Source organism: Tiliqua scincoides, chromosome 2 (assembly GCF_035046505.1).
Source record: "Tiliqua scincoides isolate rTilSci1 chromosome 2, rTilSci1.hap2, whole genome shotgun sequence".
NCBI lineage: Eukaryota > Metazoa > Chordata > Lepidosauria > Squamata > Scincidae > Tiliqua > Tiliqua scincoides.
In genome coordinates, this window is record NC_089822.1 from 109,701,473 (window position 1) to 109,723,015 (window position 21,543).

Here is a 21,543-nt window from a genome sequence, read left to right on the forward strand (position 1 = left end):
TGCTGCTGCACTGGCAGAAATAGAAGCAATATTGTTTGAGCTGGCATGCACCTAGCAATACCCCCCCCCCCGGCTCCTTGAAATACTACCATAGTGCACTATGTCAGTTAAGGGCATTTGTGGGTAGAAAAAATGGCAGATACAAGATGCTCACCAGCACGAACCATGTTATTTCTTCTGCTGCACTTACAAAAGAAATTAAGCCTGCCAAAGTACAGAGCGGGGGCCTCACAGTCAGTGGCCCATTGGGCAGTTGTGTTACTTACATAAACCAACTAAACTGCTGTTTCTGACCAGATCATCTTGTCTACTTGAGACTTTTAAAAACAGGAAAGACCATCATAGTGTGCACATTAGGTTTTTAGGTGCTTGTTGGCAGGGGTTTGGTGGTGATCAAACAGACTTGCCTTGTTTGGGAAGGCTTCCCCACATATGTTGCTCACAACTTCAGTGAGGGCTGCCTCTGTCGGGAGACTTGGCTTTCTCACTTTACAGGGAACAGAAACCTTTCAGCAGACCAGCACTGCAGTGGCAGCTTCCATGCCGAGTACTGGCACTTTGGGGCAGGGTGGCAGGTGCTGCTGCCTGTGTTATGATTTGGCTCCAAGGTGCCCACCAGATCATGCATTCTCTCCTGAAGGTGGTTGGAGTTTTCTTCTAAGAGCAGGGAAGAAGCACTCTGTGTTCCTCCGATTCATTCATCCCTCAGCTCTTTGTGAAAATGTACGCTGAGTAGGCCTTGTTTCTAGGTGGGCTTGTTCCAGCTGCAGTGGGGGCTTCTTCTAAGGCCAACCTGATGCACGTTTTTGGGAACACTGAGGATGGAAAGGTAATGGTGACTTGGTGGCAGGAAAGGGCAAGACAACAAGCAAGAAATTCTAGGATCAGTAGGTACTTGAGGAAGTTTGGGGCTGGGTTTGAGAGGTGGGTCAGTGTTTTTTGGTCCCTATGGTTCAAATCAGTACTTCTCCCTGTGTTTTGCATATTTTTTGCCTGTTTGGGACCTTTCTAGCACCTTGGAGCTTCAATGGTGCCTCAGCATCCTAAAAGGGCCGCTGAGCCATTTTAAGCCAGTAGCCATGTTTGCCCTGTTGTGGTGGTATTTGAGCATCTTCTTTTCCCCCAACTGACTTAGTAACAAAGGGCCTAGTTTTGAGCCAGCTCATTGAACAAAGAAGCTCACCTTATATCCAGGAGTGCTGTAATACCCACACTCTTGAACTCGCAGGTGAAACATGGTTCACGCCCACAGATTATAAAAAACAGGAGCCTGTGTCCTTGTTTGCACATTTGTTCATATTTGACATTGAAATAATCTGGTGCTTCGTGGAGGACTTACCTACTCACTTTGCTGTAGGTTTCGGTGTTAGGAGTCTGGAGCAATGTCAGTAACTAGGGTAGGGAAAGTTCCCAGAGAAGTCACATCCGTTTTTTTTATTTGTTCTTTGCTTTTAACATGTTTTCCAGCCTTTACCACTTTCGCCTCCTTTTATCGCCCCTTTCGCTAGTTTATCAGTGCCTTGTTTTCATCCATGCCTCCTTCCCTCCACTGTGTTGATATTCTGTACCCACGACTCTATTTCGACCTTCTTCTGTGTCACTAAGAAATCCTGGCATTTCCACAGAGCCTTAGATTTTGGGTTTACGGTGACTTTGTGGCTTTCTTTTTGGTATAGAATTTCTTATTCTTGTGAATGTATTTAAATGCATTCCCTTGGTGTTGGCCTGTAAAGTGGAAGGTCTTTAAGGGGATTGGAGGGTTAGGCTTTTCCCCAACCACAGTCCAACCTGCTATGTAAAACCTCAGTAACTTTCTGTTCAAATGTCATAAAGAGGCTTATGAGCTTATGGCAAGACGAATGTGCTATCCAGTCAGAAAACAAAAGCTATTTGCTCTAAGAGGAGATGAGCTGCTCCTTTTTAGCACATGACTGAATGGGGATGCTGTTTGTATCTGTAAGAAAATAGGCCTCCTCGTTTTCTCTGTGTAAGTTCTGAACAAAGCAAAGCTTATTAGATTGTGTTTGGGAGTGGGGGTGCAGAATGGGGACTGACTTAGATGTAGTTGTCAGGAGACGAAATCCTTAATTGCATCTGACTCCCTGGCTGTGGGTTATATATTCTCTCTCTTGTGTTTATAAATTGCTTTGGCTGAAGGCTAAAGTTATAATGGCTTATAATGATTTGGATTTATCTAGTTCTGTAATCCCAGTGCATTTGCAGGTGTCAGTCTTGGTGAAAGTGACAACTGTGGGCTGGGAATTCTGTGGGTGCCTGACCATGTAAGGAAGACATTGAGGCTAATAAACTTTGTCCAGACCAGGTCACCACAAGCACTTAGTGCTTTTGTTAACTGCTCAGTTTACCTGCTGATAGGTTGAATCTTCTCTCTTCAAGGAGGGGCTAGAGATAATTCAGTAGAGGCAAGCAAAAATTTAACTACCATTAGAGCAGTTGACCATGATGTGTGTGAATCAAGCTCTTTCTCCCCATTGGGGTGAGAGGACCTGTCTCAGCCTGTCAAGAGGCTTGTGGGTGAGAACTTGGTCTTTGTTGCTAGACTGAATGAGTAAGAGATGGACACCTGTTTGACTCTGCTGTACTCTGATAAGGCCATTGTTAACCTAGCCCTCTGGCCACATTCCATGATGTCTGTTTAGTGGGTGCCATGGCATCACTGTGCAGCCTCTGTTGCCCTGTCACAAGTACTCTGCTTTTCTATCCCACCCTTTTGGTGAGCAGCCTTGGTTGAACCTTCTCTGCCTCGCTTTGGCCCAGTTGTGCGAAGGGGTGTGCTGTCCCTAGTACACCACACCAAATAAAGGCTACTGCACAGATTGTTTCCGTAGCATTGAATCTCTTGGGATCATCCATTGCCTATATATTTGACTAGTCAAAGGAGCAACTCATGCAGACTGTGCTATGGGTGCTGCTAAAGGTTAGTCAGGCTGCCACCTCAGTGCTGGATGTGTATTTGACTTTCTGGACAGCACGTCTGGAACATACTAAAGGGTTTTTGTGCATTTTGAAGCAATGTCTGAGATTCACAGTCTCACAAGGCCAGTTGAAGGCACTCACACCCTAAAACATTGGTTTCTTAAGAGCCAGCAGTCTCCCTGTGCAGCACAGCTGAGGCCCTACAGGTTAGTGGATATAGCAGCTTTGCAGAAACTGAGCAAGTCTGCCTTTGCGAGTGCCTGGATGGCTGAATTCCTGGGATTTCCAGGTGTGCTTCCTTTGTTTAGTGCTGGGAGAAAGATGGGGTATAACATTATGAATCAATGCCCACTGCTTTCTGCCTTGTGGCAGAGTTGCCATCCCAACCAAATGAAAAGCAGACAAAACTAAGGACTCCACATCAGCTTTCTGAGGGCTTCTGCTTTTGCTTAAACCTCCTCTGTGCTTGAGGTGGTCAGCCTGCTTCCATGGGGTATTGAAAGACATGAATGCCTTATTCATTGACCCACAGCAGTAGCATGCCCCCAGAGAGGCATCATCAAAGGCAAGTTCTCCTCTTATGATGCTCTGGGTACTAGGAGTCAACATCACCTAGAACGTTGCAGTATTCTTATGCCATTGTTTGGCAACGTCTGTGCAAAGTTCATTAAAGTAAAACCGACATGGTTGGTGACCTCAGAGCAGTGGAATCTCTTTATTACTCTTAGCTTATTGATCTGTGCTCAAAGTAACTATTGCCAAGAACACTGGAGGAGGGGTGATTGTGATCCTAAGATCTATAAAATGAATGCCCAAGAGAGGCTCATTTGGGGGAACAGGAAGTGGTTCAAGAGTTGATACATATTTACAGTCCTGCCATTACACTTCATAGATCTTCAGGAAAAGCAGTGCCCCCAAAAAGTACACCTATATTCTTCAAGTGTTAGCATTAGAAGCAACATTTAGGAACTGATTCCCACTGTCATTTTTAGCTCCTCTGACAGAATGATGTTGGCCCACCACTGAATACTCTTGCACCTACTTTCAAAAGACTCCTCTAAGTATAGTGTCTGCATGTTTGTGCTAACCAGTAGTTTGGGTGTGCTGATGTGTAATGCAGATGTTGAAACAGTCATGTAAGTAGTCCAATATGGGGTGGAAGTGCCTTAGATTGGGAAGAAATTTCTCTTCCTCCTACTTGGGAGGCTAAATTAAAGACTTGCCAAGCATCTAAGTATGTTGTCAGCAGTGCAACCTCATTCACTTAATATGCATGCTTTGTCTGAATAATTCTCATTCTGTTGACTGTCTTCAGACTTGGGGATTTGTTACTGGTGTGGGAGGAAAGTTGCATTTTGGAGCAGTGTGCTGGAGAAGAACATTTTGGAGCAGTGAGCTAGAAGGAGAGAATGGGGGCCTGCTTCTTTTCTGCCACCTTACTACCTGTGTCTCATTTGTGCAAAATACAGGGGGGGGGGCCCAGTGCATGCACCCCCTCTGGAAGCGAGGGAAACTCCTGTCCCCTCACCTCTGGAAGGGCCTCTGAGCTCAGCAGAGGCCAAAGACATCTGTCCTCAGCTTCTGCTGAGCTCAAATTGAGCTCTGCGGCTAAAAAATGTCACTTCCAGTTTCATGGAGAAACCAGATGTACCTTTTTTTAGCCCCAAAGCTCAGTCTGGGTTCAGCAGAGCTCAGAGGCCCTCTGGAGGTGAGGTTCTGCTCAGCTGTCCGCGGAGGATTCCAGAACAGAACCCCTGCAGATAAGGGGGGATGCCTGTACTTACCAATTTCTCATCTCTTTTCCGGCTCTCATCCATTCTATTTTACCAGTACATTGTTTGTTTGGGGCTGCACAACATCTATATTCTTTTACCCAGGGGATGTACCTTTTCTGTTGGAAGGCACCACTTCACCTCTTAGATTTTTATGCTGGAAAAGCCCACACAACATCAAACTCTTATTTCATTATTGCAGGCTTCAGAGTAACTATTCAAGATCATATTCCTATTCTGTGTGATTGTGGTCAATTGATAGATTAGATTTTAGAACATGCTCCCACTATTGAGGTATAAATCCCCACCCAAATAACACCTCATCATTTGATGACAAACCATAGCTGTGGGCACTACTTCACTTCCAAAGGCCACTGTACCATGAAGACAGCATGGTGAATAGTCAACAAATGACAACAGATAGGCAGCTTTAAACCATGGTTTGCCTGTCTATTCAGCCAAACAATTGCTGTGTTGCAGTGGAGATGAAGCAATGGTTTGGCAATTTGCTTGTTACGCCAGTGCATAGTTGAGATGCATGTGTGTGCACCCACACAAAGAAGGGGTGCCAAACACAATCCCTTATACTGTGTTAGCATATTAATTGCTGTATGTGTTACTTTTAAATTTTTCTTAACCACTTTGAGTCTGTGAAAAGCAAGGCAACAACAGTTTAAATGTAAATAAATTAGTGTATTGCTTGTTCACTTCAGGTTCCATTTCTGCTCTTCACAGTGAGAAAGACAAAAGTAGGAAAAAGTTGAGTCATCACCTCCCTAATAATGAACTCCTTGGAAAGGGTGATGAAGTTGTTGGCGTCACCTGAGGTCTAAATATAGCTCTTGTGGGGAGGGTGCGGTTGGGGAGAGGGGGAATAAAGGTTCCTCTGAACAACCTGCCTCCAGAATTGGTCATGGAATCAGTTTTGTGTGACTGCAGCATGTCCATTTTTCCTCTGAATTTCAGTGGCTCTCCAAGCTGTCTCTGAACTGATCCGTTAACTCATACATGTCTTTTCACATTAGCAAATGGCCCTATGACTTTGCGAGTTGGGAGCTGTGGAATGTTTGGATGTACCCCAGATTACCCTAATGGCTTGGTAAAAAGCTCTCACTCCAGCAAGATGTTTAATCTTAATGTGATGCCACCTCTTTTAAGGGGCTCAGATATGGTGAAACATCTCACAAAGTCGACTACAGTGGGGTTTGCTGTAGACCATGGAGTGCCCCTTCCTATAGACTTGGGCAGTGGCAGAGGGCAAACCTTAATGGAGCAGTCACTTAAACAGAGTCTCAGGGTCTTGGTGTCCAGTTCTTTTGGAGCTTCCAAGTTTCTAAGCTGGGTCTGTTAATTCTGTGACACAGGGCTTGTCAGAAATGTACCAGACACAGCAAAAAGCTATTTTACAGCTGTAATAAAACAAACTGGAAGCTGTAGGCATGTCTGCAGTTTGTGTTCTGGGAACATGTGCCACCTGAATAGATAATCTCCATTAGCATTGCTAAGCAGAGATGCCATTTCTCATATCTCTAATGTCCAGGAAGCAAAAGGCAATCAATAGGCAGGGCTGGCTGTTTAAAATGGCTCATGCAGCTTAAAAGGAATGGTTTTCTCCCTATCTGCAGCGAGAGCCATCAAAATGTACCCCTGATTGCTTATAAAATATACGCACAGAGAAGCATTATGCATTTGTCTAACTTCTGTTTTGCCCACACTCCCTTTTTGCTGCAGTTTATGTACTGAAACTGATTCATTCTGTTTGAATGTTTCCAGCTACTTGGGGAAGGAGGTGTGAAGCATTCAGGGGGTGCTCAGAATTTTTCAAAAAAATGTAGCACCCATTCAACCTGTGATTTGGATTCTGTTCTGGTTGTTGAAGGTGGGAGATAAGTGATTTGATCAAGTTCTTGGATATTTTTGTTTGTTCTGTTCCAGTTAGAACTTGAACCAGAACCAAAGTACAGTTCTGAAGAAAAAAATATTTCTTGAGTTTTTGATGATGCTGGCATATTTCATAGTCCCATTGTAGACTTAAGTGGCATTCTCTCCTGTATGAAAGAACAAGAGGAAAGCCTCTTCTAGAATGTCACCTACCCCCCAAGGCTTTTGTACATTCCTAAATTTAATTTTTTTTTAAGGTTTTAAAAAGAAATCTGCTACCTGATTATTTGGGGGGCAGTTCTTTATTTAATCAAATGATTTTTAATAGATCCATTTATTTAGATTCATGCCTACACATAGCAACCTTTCTTAGTAACGAAAAGTGGCTTTTGCAGTCGTCTTGCCCTGTATGGGACCCTTTGTCGTAAGCACACTGGATAATTTTTTCATAAGTGATGCCAGTTCTGTGCAGAATTAACACACTGGGGTTGAGAGGCAGGGCAGCACCCAACACCTGACATGGGATTTTGTACAGTTTGCTTTTCTGTGATCTGTGACATCGGGGTGCAAATACAATATACTGTACTTAATTAGGCTTCTTCCCCTCTGGCTCAGATGCATGGGAATGCATGTTTCTTAAATGAAAGTGATACATTCCCTGCACTAGGGAAACACTAAGGTTCAAAATATTTAAATTACAGATATTCTTGTACAATTTCAGTGCAGTTTCTGAAATATGATTTTGGGGAAAGATGGATTTATGTGTTAAAAGTCCTATTCATTGGACCTAAAAAAGGCATTTAACTTAAGTCTTTGGGATTCCTCTGCTGGTATGCAAGTTTTGAATGAATTGAATGTACAGTACATTCAATTTTAAGTGAAGAGAGACTGTGTTCGCACGAATGCACACATATTCATACATATGTGTGTACAATATTTCTCTTTGGCTTGCAGCACATGAGCTTGCTGCTTCTTCTGATATCCAGTAGATGGTGCTAGTGCACCCCAGATTTCCATACTAGTTGGTGTATTCTTGGACCGGTAATAATTACTCCCTATCCCAAGCAACTACTCAGACTTGGAAATCTAAGGTAATGCATTTTACTATACGTTGGAAAGTTAGGAATATTAATGCCAGTTCAATCCAGGATTGAACTTAGGCCACAAATCAGGCAATCTAGTTCCAGCAGACTGATAGCATTATCCTCATTAATGGCTGAGTTGCAGGCAAAAGGCATCTGTTGATACTGAATATACACAGAGAAGTCTAGTTATGAAGAGTGGTGGTTTTCTGCCTTTGACTTTCGAAAGGATAACTAGGAAGGCACATTATTAGCGAGAATCCTGTAACAATCAAGGGTTTGAGCCTCTTAAAATTGTTCATAAGAGTGTGGAATCTATTCATTTGTCTACTTATTTTTGCTAAAGGTTGACTAATAGAAAAATTAATTTTCAGCTGCATGTACAGTGCAAGTTATTTACCAATCTTTTTTCCATATGCACACTGTGCAGATACACACAGTGCAGTCCTCTGCACCTACTCAGAAATAAGCCCCACTGAATCTTGTGGGTCATACTCCCAGATACCCACACATACCTGGGACTTGGTGAGGTTTACTTCTCACAAAGCTCACATACGTTTGCTCTAAATGTCCAACCTAATCACAAAGCTTCAAACAACAATCTAATGAAATGGTTTTCTTTAATAAGGAAGCACTCAGGCTCCTGTGCAGAATTTGCATAACTTGCATACACTGACCCTAGCTGTCCATAGGTCCACCACAACTGATCTCATTACTGTGTGTTATCACCTGCTCTGGTTCTTGACCTGGTGAAGCATGTCTTGCATGCAGAAGGCCCCAGGTTAAATTTCAGGTACGTCCAATTAAAGACCTTGGGGGCACAGGCAGTGGTGTAGCTAATGATTGTGTATCCCTGTGCTGCACTCAAAATGATGCCCCAGAAGTGGTGTCACAACCAGAAGTGGCATCATGCCCGGGCTTTTAAAAAAGTGAAAAATGGGAATAAATCCACCTCCCCCCCCCCCAGCAGCTTGCCACCCACATGCTATGCTGCTTCCCCCCAACCCAGCCAACATAGCTAAGGCATCTATCTGCTACCTGGGGTCAAAGAAGATTTTGCAGCCCCACCCCTCCACAACAAAATCAAATTTAATTTAGTAAATAATTGCTGGGCTGGTGTCTCTAACCCAGCCATTTTCAACCTTTTTCAGCTCACAGCACACTGTCAAGGCACTAAAATTGTCAAGGCACACTTCCAGTTTTTTACTTACATTAAATTACTACGATTTAATTGTAGTAATTAATTGTATGAATTGTAATTGTACATTACAATTAATTTTTAATTAATATAATTAATACAATTAATACATTACATGACAAAGGGCACAATCCTAACCAGGTCTACTCAGAAGTAAGTCCTATTTTGTTCAGTGGGGCTTACACTCAGGAAAGTGTGGTTAGGATTGCAGCCAAAGACTGGGGGGGAGACATTGGGGGGGAATGGGCCTGTGGGACTCACTTCGAAGTAGACATGCCTAGGATTGGGCTTTTGGTTGCACTCTTTTTTTCTCAAATACAGGAGCAGGCAGTTGGCACTTCTCTCTCCTCCTCTCCCCCACCCCACCAAACCCTCTCCCACAGGCACATTCCCCCCTCTCTTCTCATAATTGCAGTTAGCACCTCTCCTACTGCCCCTCCCCTCACTGGTCCACACCTTCCAAAGGTCCAGAATCACTTGCCTCACATTCCCCCCCCCCCATTGCCTGTTCCTGTATTTCTGAAAAAGTGTGACCAAAAGCCCAGTTCTAGGCATGTCTACTCAGAAGTGTCCCATTATAGTCAATGGGGCTTACTCCCAGGAAAGTGGGGCTAGGAGAGGATCCTGAGAGCCAAGCCCAGCTCAGGCATGTCTACTCAGAAGTAAGTTCCATTATAGTCAATGGGGCTTACTCCCAGGAAAGTGGGGCTAGGAGAGGATCCAGAGAGCCCAGCCTAGGCATGTCAACTCAGAAGTAAGTCCCATTATAGTTATACCCAATCCTAGGCGTGTCTACTCAGAAGTAAGCCCCATAATAGTCAACAGGGCTTACTTCCAGGTTAATGAGGATTGGGTTGCAGCCTTCCTCTTGCTGAGCAGCAGGAGATGCAAAGCAGCCACGGGTGCTCCTTTTCCAGCTACTGCTGCATGAGGGTCAAAGCAGCCGCTTCTCCGCCTGAGGCTGCTGCCTACATCTTCTGGCCTTGCAACACACCTGAGGCTGCTGTGTGCTGCGGCACAGTGGTTGAAAACCGCTGCTCTAACCAATAAGGGACATGCTTGTTATTTACTTAATTAAATTTGATTTTGTTGTGGAGGGGTGGGGTGGGGCTGCAAGATCTTCTTTGAGAGGAATGGTTATTCTCCCCTTGCTAAACATAAGAGGAGTACCACTTGTAGAAGTGCCTCTTTACCCAGTTAGCAGGAGTAGCTGTATTAGGATACATTGAAATGAGAGCTGGCTCATTTTAACGCCTTATTAGTTCTTTGCTGTATCATAATACCATCTCATTGTCTCTTGGAACAATCGGTCTCATAGGTCAGTTTTGAGTTAAGAAAATCCACTTTTTGTTCCATAAGACAGTTGTGTTTTCATTTTCTGGTTAATTGGCCATAACTTTTGATAGAATACAGATACTTCAGTGCTGTTTGTTTTGTTGCATTCTGCATTAAATTACTTTTCCAGTGATAGATATAACATAGTTTCATACAGTTTTCACAGTTTTGGCCACTAGCGTCAAGCGTAGCCAAAGCTTGTTACCTGGTGCGATTGCTATCCCCTGCACCCCCTTAGCTATGCTACTGGGCACAGGGCTGGGAATGGCCTTTGCTTGAGGAATCCCTGCCATTTGGAGAAGACATACCTGGGCTAGCTGGACCAGTGCTCTGGCTGTGAAGTTTCAGGCAATTTCATATCTTCATAGCAACATTTACCTCTCTCCCACGGGACTTGTAGTTGTGAAAGACATGGAAGCTAGAAAGGAGAGGTACCCACAGATCTGTGGCAGCAAGGTTGCTCAAAGTTTTTCTCTCCCCTACTTGGAAGGCTCAAGCATATCTCTTTCTGCCCTGTGGCCTCATTCCCCTCTATGCCAAGGGCAGAGAGATCAGCAGCATCTATCAGGTTGCTCTTAAGTGGTGTCCCAGTAGTATAGAAATGGGCCAGTGGTTAGCTTTCATTCTGTAATAAGAAGGAAATGACTTTTAGATCACCATTAATAGATGCAATCTGAACAGCAGGGTCCTACATTTTCTTGATTTCCCCTTCTTTGGACAAGACCGGGAGTTGTGGGGGAAGGAAATGCAAGTCGTTGGCTCTTCGTTGTCGTCTGTTTTGAAGGTTCAGAACAGCTCCCAGTTTTCCAGTGTGAAAGGCTTCTCTGTGCAGGGTACAAACCACCTGCTGTCCCTCTCCACGCAGGCTTGGTGAAGCTGGATATGTTTGCAAGGGGGAAATGAAGCGCAGCGGACAGAACTGTTAGACCCAGGGCTGGCAGCCTGTGGCAGCTCAGTAGTGCCACCCCTCCATTCTGCCATGCCCCCTCCCCCAAACCACACATCCCTTACCTTGTGGCTTCCTCTGCAGGCTCATTAAACAAAGAAGGAAATGCAGAGTGCATTCGTGTGTAAGAGCCTGCATGGAGGAAGGAGTGAGGTGGGGGGACTGGCTCCATTGGCAGTGGACTGGAGGGAAGCAAGGGACCTCTGACCTCCTCTTTCTCCTCCCTCCCCGGTTTGTTTTTTGCCCAGTGTGAACATTGTTTTTGTGTAACACATGGGCCAACCATGGTTGAACCCGAAAGGTACAAGTTCAAATACTGAGCCACATGAGCAAGCCACTCTCAACTCAGAATGAAAGCGTTTTGCAAAGTTTGGTAACTCGCACAACGAATTTTTATGACCCATGCTTTGCAAGACGAATTTTTTGTTTTGTTTTGGTTTGACTTAAGGGGCGGATCTTCATGTCAGTTTATGATCCCGTCCACCCTAGTAAGGGGAGGATCTTTATGTAAGTAAGTGGCTGTCTGCTGGTATTCATTTGCATTTTTTTAGATTGTGAGCCCTTGGGACAGGGAGCCATTTAGTTATTTGATTTTTCTCTGTAAACCGCTTTGTGAACTTTTAGTTGAAAAGCGGTATATAAATACTGTTAATAATAAGTAAGTCCCATTGTGCTTGCTCCCAGGAAAGTTTGCACAGGATTACAGCCTTCAAACTCCCCACTCAGCATCCCCCCATCACTCATTCACCCTCTCACTGCCCCATTTCCTTCATGTCCCCCCCCATCACGGCAAAAGCAAGCAATTGAGTGCAGCTGCTCTGTCCTCCCCAGCTTAGAGCACAGTCCTGTGCGCATCTCCTCAGAAGTAAGTCCCATTGTACTTACTCCCAGGAAAGTGTGCACAGGATTACAGCCTTCAAGCTCCCCACTCAGCATCCCCCCCCTTTTTGAAATCCTCTGTACAGTATGTATAGCACTTAAAGAGCACTTAATAAACACTTTGTAAACCAAATTTGACTTTGTTCTGACTTTTCTTGCCCATAGGAACGCATTAATTAAATTTCATTGCATTCCTATGGGAAAACGCGCTTCGCAAAACGAAAAACTCGCATAACAAAAGGACTCGCGGAACGGATTAATTTCGTTATTCGAGGCACCACTGTATTTTGCTATCTTTATTGTCTTTCCATGCCCCAGTACTTGTGGGGTTGGTCACTTGTATTTCTATTTTCACAGGGAAGAAACACTGAAAATGTTACTTGGCCAGGCCTCAATTCTGAGGTGCTGCTGAGTTGAAGGGAATGATGCACACACATTAGTGCAAGTTACCATTGTTATTGGATTTTGCTGCTCTCTTCTTATTTTCCTGTGTCTCTTCCAGCTGCTCAGAAAGCCCGGGAGCAATTTGAAGAGGTGGAGAAGTCCCTGAAAGAAATGGAGGAATCAATCAGGTATTACTTTGGGTGACATACTTGGTCCCTCTTCCTCCTTGCTCCACCACCTCTCTGCAACTTATCTCCAGGCATGCTTCAAAGACATCCATTAAGCCTACTTATTTTTAATGCCAGTCCTCTGATGAGTACTAGCATTCCTTAAAGGGAAAATAGTGCTCCCTATGGGTAGTTAAATACAGTGCATTTTCATAGGTTGGAATTCTGTTGTCTCTTGCATCAAGTCACTAAGATGGATGATGAACAGCAGGGGGAGTGACTGGAGAGGTCCAAATGGCTGCTCCCATAAGGTGTCACAGTATAGACCTCATATCTTTATTCAAGTCCAAAACAGAAAAGATGGCACTGAGTAATCAGCACATTTGTATGACCTGTGTCAGAGGAGAGGGAGAGAGGAGATAACATCTGCATTCTGATTACTTGTAATGCCCTAGAGCTGGCACAGTCTTACCCATATCAGTTGAAAAGATGAGACAGCAGAAGGCCACCTCCTTCCCCCCCCCCCCACTCTCCATTGTTGGACTCCTTGGGCAACATCCAGGGGAGTCTGAGCAACTTTCTGTTACTGCTTTCTATGACTTTCCTGCCTTGGAAGCAACTGTGTAGACTTCACTGTCACATCTGTACATCTCGCTGTCATTCACCAGTATCAATTGATCCACTGTATCTCGCCCCATAGAGAGATATGACATGCTTAGTAGGGTTCAGCTATCAATCCTGCAACTGAAGATGGAACTAGGCTTAAGTGTGCTGAAACTTCGAGGGGGCCACTTGCTAAACAACTTCTCCAAAAAGGAGGAAGGGCGATAGGTGGCTGGGGAATTCTGCAGATAATGTTTTCTTATAGCAAGTGCAGAACAATAGCTAAGCTTGAGGTCATGAAGTCAGCATTCTGCCAGTCCTGAACAAAGTGTTGGCAAGAGCCCCAACCTCTCTTAACTGAGCTCCAATTGCCTGGTCTGTTGCCCTCAAGCTCACTTTCATAACCAATGTTATTTGGGAGAGAGGAGTCCATGAAAATGGTATATAAGTCTCAAGTTCCTTGCCCCTTTTTGATGCTAGCATCTGGTGTACACAGACCTGGTATCAAGGTAGGTAGAATAGGATGCTGTTACCCTGCAGGCAAATAACAGCAACAAGAATGTTGGAGAGAGGACTCCTCTTTCCACAGCACCAACAGCCTCCTCCACTGAAAGCCCAGAGAGCCAAAACCTCTCATCTCATTTGCCTGATGAGGCCTACAGGATTCGAAGCATGTTCTTTTCCCCCCACAAAAGATCATTATGGAACTGCAGTGAAAGCTTTTAGAATTACGTTTTAATTGTTGTCCAGTTCTGTAAGTTGCTTTGAAAAGATTTTGTTGAAAATTAGCATATGCTGTAAATATATTCTAAGTAAAGCTCTTATGCGCCAATGAATTCTCTTCCAGTTCTGCAGTAGCTTTTCCTTCCTGAGGCAACCCTATTTTCCTTCCTTCCACCCTCACCTGTACCTCCCCCTCCCGAGGCCAACCTTTTCCTTGGTTCTCCAGGCATCCAGTGGTTTAGATAAAGCACTTTGATTCAGTGGGAAGAGGCAGCCCCCTTTTTCCTGCGACAGGGAGTCTTCTTTCCAGGATCCTGTTCCATGTCCTAGATCTAACCCATGCAGCCTTGTTCCCCTAGACACACCACCTATCCCCAACCTTGGCAAAAATGTGACCCCCCCCCCCAAGCTCAGCATGAGAACATTTGAGAGCACATGGGCTATGTCAGTTCTGCTGAGGGTTTCAAGACAGTTGGCTCTCCCTGATTAAAGGGTTAAAGGAGCTGTCTTTTTAAAATCCTGTTCTAATGCTGGCTGCTACTTTGCTACCTTGATGCATTTCAGCCTGAATATAAGGCATGTTACTATTGCTAATGTTTCCCTGAAGACAGGAAGAGTATTTCCTACAGGTTTGCTCCAGGGGGTTGGGGGTTGCTCTGAGATCCACTTGTCATTCAAATCACATCTTTTTCTTTCTTCCCTCCCCCCTCACTTGGTCCAGTCCTGATGGGGGAGGGGGAAGCAGAGAAAAAGGGTAGAAGCTGAAAATAAATTTCAAGCTGTCTCCTATTGATTGCATACATAATTATTGCTGTAATCACGCCACTCCTGAGCTCTTAGGCAGGGCAGGCTGATTCAGGGAGCAGATGGGAGACCTCGACATACTTAGTTTGGTTGACCTTGGTTGCAAGCATTTCATTTAGCTTCTGGGAGAGGGCATATTTTGTTGGTTTCTCCCCCCCCAACCCCCCAATTAGAAGGAGCCAGAATTCTACAAAGCTGAATACGTTGACTACCCTAGAGACAGCCCATGGCTGATTATTTCTGACCCCTCCCTTCACACAATCATGGTTGGTTTGCCACAAGAGCACTTTTTCATGGAATGGTGATTTATTTTGAAACCATAACCAATCTGATGAGAGAACTGTATCAACACCCATTTCTTCCTTTTTCCTCTTCATCTTGAAAATGAAAATACTTATTCCCGTGCAACTAGATTGAATGAGTTCAGATTTGTTGTGATTCAGGCCAATCAGCCGCACTTTAACCAAAAGCCTGTCTGGTCATGGAGGCTGCCTCCCTATTGCTCCTAAGAGGGTTCCCTTGGGATGTGTAGACGATCCAGCAGCATTTCTATTTGGGCTTTAAAAATAAAACCCCTGGCATTGCAATGTCACTGGGAAAATGTGAACCGTCTAAGGCAGCCCTGCTCTTTGTCTGCAGTAGTTCAAGCACAGGAAAGTGAACTGAAGACTGTCTGTGATAGATCCCAGTTGGAACGTGGTCTGTGAACAGGTTCAGGAGTGTAGCCCTTACAGGAAAAATTCCTAAGTTTGTGTCCAGTTTCCCAATAGGGTAGGCCTATTACCTTCTAGCAATTTATGTGCTCTGGGGCAAATTTCATTATGGAACTCTTAAAGGCACACAAGTTACCACCCTGAAAATTGACTCTGCTTTCCAGAGAGTCTTTGTAGGCAGAGCAGCTTTAAAACAAAACCTTCTGTTGTGGTTTTTAGCATGTAAACTATGTCTACAAAGGCTTAGATCTCACTAAGGTTTTATGGTTTTGCTGTAGCCAGGGGAATGGTTGTGGAGGAGCAAAGCTCCAGGACCTCTCCTACAGCAGGAACTGTTTCACCTTACCTGAGATAGAAGCATCAGGCTTGGCGAAAAGCAAACTGAGAGATTTGCAAGCTGAGAGATTTCATGGGCTAATAAGAGGGAAAGAGTTCCATTAATGTTGAAAGTCTGTTTAAATCCCAGTGCACACATGCATGTGAAAAATGTACGACTAATTTTTAAAGAAGCAGTCAATGTCCTTTATTTCTGAAGTCTGTTATATCAAGGTCCCAGTGAATCTAGTGTTCACTGTATGCAGCTTATGTTATGTGAAGGCCACAAGCCTATGCAAATTTACTTGCAAGTCCTCTTGAAATGAATTATAATGTTCAAAGTAGGAACAAGCAGCAGGGAAAGAGAGCATTCTAATGAAATGTAAAGGTTTTTTTCCCCCCTCTGTGTTAGTCTTAGTGGAGCATGCATGTGTGATGTTGAGCATTCCTAAGTACTTGCAGAAATCCTTCTGTGCACATAGAAAATCCAGTGCATGTTTGGGGAAAGATAGACTCGAATCCTTTTCCCTGATATGCTGCTACTTTGTGTGCAGGGATGGGTAGTTTTTGGGTTCGTGTTTTTTTTCTTTTTTTGTACAGTGAAACATTCCATTATGTGAGCTGCCCAGTTGCAGTCTGAAGTGGTGCAGCCAAGATGCAGGTTTGCCTCCTCAGTGAAAATTAGGGCTGAAAGAGCAGGTGCAAAACGAGAGCTTTAATTGAGTCCTCCTTCAGCATTGACTCCAAGTGGAGCATCTCCCACCCCGCCATAACTCAGCTGCAGTTGCAGCACAAGCTGCCCCTCCCTGCCCCAGGGGAGATCTCTAGTTTGGCCCATTAGGAAAGCTCTTAGTTGATGTTGGGGGGGGGGGAGAGGATGCGTTAGCTAAGTAAGTGGCTAATGGAAGTCTGGTGCAGCAGCTGAGACCTGTTTTTGTTGGTATCATTTTTCAAAGTGGGTTTTTTTCCTGTTTAGATGGTGAAAGGCTCCCAGTTTCTCTAAAGGAAGGTACATTCTTGGCAGTCAGTTTCTGTTGCTTATTTCGGGTAGCCGCCCACCTTTTTGCTCTGCCTCTGCGTATTTGCTTGTCTCCATGCAAGCAGCAGCCTTATAGCTGTAGCCTGCTTCTGTTCTTTTTTTTCACAGGTTGGGGAGGTGTTGCTGGCAGCTTGGCTTCAGGCCACCAAGCAACTCTCTGGCCAAGGCTAGGCCAGAACCTAAAGCATACACTGCTTTGCTGCCACAGACTGTAGCCTTTGACAGCCTGTGTATATTTGTGGCAGTGGCAGGGAGGGGTGAGAGGAAAGAATTGAGGATTAGTTACACAGCAGAGCTGAGAGCTCTGCCACCTTCCTCTCACTGGGGCAAAGTGTCTGAAAAGGCAGCCTTGATTAAACAAAGAGCTTTGCATCTCCGCGTGCCTGGGAGAAAGACCCATAATTAGGAGTAGCCTTGGTGACAGGGCCGTAACCATGTGATACAGCCTCCCCAACAAGTCCCTTTGCTGCTTTGTGGGGTCCCCGGGGGCTGCAGGCAGATAAGGGCCAGAAACAAAGGCAGCCACTTAACAAAGAGATTGGGCAAAGGCCACTGATCCCAACACAGGCCAGACCTGCCTTCCACAAACCTAGGGGAAGGAGGTTGATGCCAGGGCAGTGTTTGAGCCCAGATGCGTGGAGCACAGAGGCTGGTGCACCACCCACTTCCCTCTTTGAGCTGCCCAGTGTCCGTGTCTGGACAGGAGCCCACCCCTCAGATCCTTGCTATAGAGCCTAGAGTGCTCTGGCCTGTGATGGGCTGAGCAGAGAATTGCTCTGGCTCAGCATAAGCACCTCGTGTTTTGTTTTAATTCTTTAAATTGAGGCAGCTTGTGTGATAACCTGGCACGACTGCCATGTTTTCCTCTCTGTTCAGCAAATCCCCTGCCAGCCTTAAATCTCTCTTCAGAGCTTGCATATTCTACAGAGTCTTACCTTGGTGGCCGTATCCTTTTCTGCTCCTTGCTCATTGTTCCCATTAAACTCCTCTGCGCTTACCCTGATGTTATGAACCCCTCCATAAAAAATGCCAGTAAGAAGCTGCCAGAAGTTTGCCTCTTCCTCTATCCTTTCTGATCTCTGCCCCTCTTTATCTGACCACATTTCTCCCACACACAGGCCTGGTTGCCTCAGGTTTGTCAAGTAGCGTCAAATTGGAAAGAAACCTGGAACATTCTTTTGTTTTCTGAGGAAAGTGTTCCTCTTTCTATTAAAGGGGTTCAACCATATTCCTGCAACTCGCTACCCTGTTAGGCTGACTAATTCAACAGTGCCGTTAGTTCTGTGTGCAGTTTTTCATTTTTTCTCCAACAATATCTTCTTCTGTTTTTCTAGGAGCCTTGAGAAAGAGATCTCCTTTGATTTTGGACCTCACAGAGAATTTTCTTACCTCTATGGGCAGTGCTATGAACTTACCACTAATGAGTAGGTATCGGCTCCCTCTGGGGACTGGAACTCTGCTTTTTGCTCATCTGGTGACATGTGCTCTCCTTAGCTCTCTGCCTGTTGTGAGCCATCTCTCTAGCAGGACTAGGCAGCCACAAGTGCCTTGTCGTGTGGTGACCTGTTTTGAGAGGATGAAGTGACAGCTTTCTGGGCTGGGAATGAGCATGAGGTATCTGTGCATGAGGCTAGGTCCCAGTCAGGTAGGACTGAGGAGAGCCTTGATGGATCTGATCCCACCTTCTTCACCACTTCATAGCAACCAAGTTAGGAGACTTGTACTGAGACTTGTATGGTCTTGAACTTTTATTTATTTTGTTATAAAAAGAAAAAACAGCATACAGGCAGTCTGAGAAAACTTCTTGTAAGGCTCCTGTGCCTGCTTGCTCAAATTGTCTCTCCTTTGTGGCATCCAACTATATTGTCTTAGTCAAGTTATCCTATTGCCATGCTGTTACTTGTTGGGGGAATACCAAGTAACAGTTGGAATAAGGTGAGCTGGGTGACGTTGTGTAAAGCTAAGTAAATAACAAACTTTATTTGTCTGATTTTAATGTGGATGCTCTTGGCATTGAGTATAAGTAACCCAGCTTGAAGGGTAGCATCAGGGCAGTTCTGTTTGCCAGGGACCTGCTCAACACCTCATTTTCCATATCTTTAAAATGGGAACCACGTGCAGCCCCTTAAGGCTCCAGTCCTGCCACTAAAAGATATTGTCTTTGCCTTTTTAAAAACAAAATCTTGGGACAGTGGGAATGCTGGGCACAATGTGAGAATGTCCAATTTTAAGAGCAATAGGAACACACAGGACAAATGTATAGAACCTTCTACCTGACCATGGCTGAATTCCATATGTTCTGGTGTCACAGGGAGAGAAGATCTAGTGACTCCTTAAATTGAACTCTTTGCTATTGATATATGTGGCAGTCCTGGATTTAATATATGAATCTGCACCTGTTGCACTTAGTTGGGCCCTCAGTCATGTTTTCTGAGCCAAATGTGATTGAGAGGTGGGAGCTCATGGTAGGAAGAGTTGGGCGACTTGAAGGTTCTTTGCTTGGTGTCATGCAGTGGGCCTCTCCCTTGTAATTACAGCTGTCAAGAGCCCCGTATCATGAACATCACTTAACGCAGCATGTTTCCTGTCCTAAATGGAAGGAAAAAGATCAACCAAAAGGGGTCATGCCATTTTAAGGAAGGTCAGCTTGAACCAGTAGTTCATAGGGAATATGATAGGGAATAGGGAATATGGATAGGGAATATGTTTTGAGAAAGGCCAGTTTTATCTCTGAAACTGAAGCAGTTTCTTTTTGAAATGAGTTCGGCTCCTTTCTGATCCAAGTGCTCTTTAGCAACCTTTTTGTAAGGAAAGATGGAGTAAAGCTTGCCTCCCAGAAATTGACTATGAATCCTATGGGAAACTAGGACTCCTAACTTGAAGTCCTGGATCCAGGTGAGAGCCTGCCATCTCCCACTTCTTGACCTGCAATGCATATGCCACCCAGGGTTCATATACCAACCCTGGGTATTCATATACTGTATTGGTATAGACCAGGGGTGCCCAAACCCAGACCCGGGAGCCACTTGTGACCTTCGGGGACTCCCAATCCGGCCCCTGGGGAGCCCCCAGTCTCCAATGAGCCTCTGGCCCTCCGGAGAGTTGCTGGAGCCAGTGCTGGCCCGGCGCAACTGCTCTCAGCGTGAAGACGACTGTTGCCAGAGGTGCCAGAAGTTCCATCACTAATATATTCACTTATGTAAATTTATTCAAATTTGAAATGTAAATTAATCCTTTTTTTACACAGTGTCAGGGAGATGATGTAGCCCTCCTGCCAAAAAAGTTTGGACACCCCTCGTATAGACACATGAACAGTGTTTCCCATTTCCATGTGGAAAGCTTAAAGCTGCTGATGGTGGTTTATAGAAGTGCTAGCAAAGGCTCGGTGCTATTTACCTAATTGTGAAATGCCAGGAGGGGATTGTCCCTGGCACGGTGATTCCCCAATTTGGACTGATAATAGTGTGAAAAAAGTTTAAAAGTTCTATTGAGGATCACTTCATCTTTGGCTATGGAGGATACCAAGCCAAGAACCAGAAGTCAGCAGGAGGGGCTCACATCTGTGCTGATTGAAGAGAAATGTATTCCTGTCACTCCACTACCAGTTTCTCAGCCTTTAGCAGAAACTGCTGAAATACTTTCATTTTTCTTGGCATTCATGAGAGCTAGAAACATGCAATTGCTTTAAAAATGATCCTTTGGATTCCCAGGATTCTTGCACATGCACTATTCTGCATACCATGATAAGAATCCAGCTACACAGATTCTTAGATCCCTGCCCTTGCAAGAGGACTAGATTGGGAACTTGGGTTTTGTGTGTGCTGAACTTCCCATTTCTTCTGATCTGGGCGACCCAAGCAATGTCCTTGTTAGAGAGATTTTGATCTGGGTCCCCACTGGTTTGGAGACCTCAAGCATTCTTCCTGTAAGGAGGTGATCAAATTGTGACAGGATTGCCAGGTGTAAGGCATGGGGATTCATGGCACTTTTCTTTCTTCTCTTCCAGATATATTTATCGTCTGTGTCCCTTTAACAGAGTGTCTCAGAAACCCAAGCATGGTGGCTCAGAGACCAGCCTGGGGTAAGAGGCTCTATGGTTCTAGCTCAACACCAGAAACAAACAAGTGGTACCTATGCCACATTTTGCAGTCTGATGTCGCCTACCCTCCAAGTTGGGATGGTGTAGCATATTGGTGACAAGGTTGAGTTATGAATCGAAAATTCCTGGTTTGAAGTTTGCCCATTCTGTGATTTCACTTCTTGGTCTTTGACAAGTTTCTCTCTCAACTTCAGCTCTTTCCCCCTTCTGCTTATTTGTGGTTTGTAAATTGTAAAACAACCCTTTAAGGTAGTTTGATGCACTCTGAAGCTCTGTATGAATGCTAAATATTATTGCTGTAATAATTTTTAATAATGAGAGCCCATTAGCACCAGCAAGCATAAGAATATCTTTCCCTCTACCATCTGTGTAGTTCTCAAACACTGAAACCAGCCAGTGAACTCCTTGAAGAGAGGGACTTCCTCCTGTCCCATTGAGCTGCAGTACTTTCGACAAGAGGTGCTTTAGGTACTATGATTTGCCTTGCTTCCCTTCCAGTACATGGGGCTCCTGGGCTGGTCCAGATGATAACAAATTCAGCATCATGAAATATGAACATGGGACGGGCTGCTGGCAGGGCCCAAGCCGATCCACGACGGTGAGTGAATTTTGGTGGCCACAAGAGACAGCAGCCTGGTTTGGATGACAGGCTTGCTCAACATGAAA

At 44.8% G+C, this 21,543-nt stretch overlaps 1 protein-coding gene across 1 annotated transcript in view; it reads left to right on the forward strand.

Annotated features, from left to right (window-relative positions):
• PRKCSH (PRKCSH beta subunit of glucosidase II) overlaps positions 1-21,543 on the forward strand; it is a 47,586-nt gene that overhangs the window by 22,133 nt on the left and 3,910 nt on the right. Inside the window, exons 13-16 of the mRNA XM_066614015.1 lie at positions 12,533-12,602; positions 18,113-18,202; positions 20,785-20,859; positions 21,376-21,475. Coding sequence (XP_066470112.1) covers positions 12,533-12,602; positions 18,113-18,202; positions 20,785-20,859; positions 21,376-21,475 — 335 coding nt within the window. The remainder of the gene's footprint in view (positions 1-12,532; positions 12,603-18,112; positions 18,203-20,784; positions 20,860-21,375; positions 21,476-21,543) is intronic.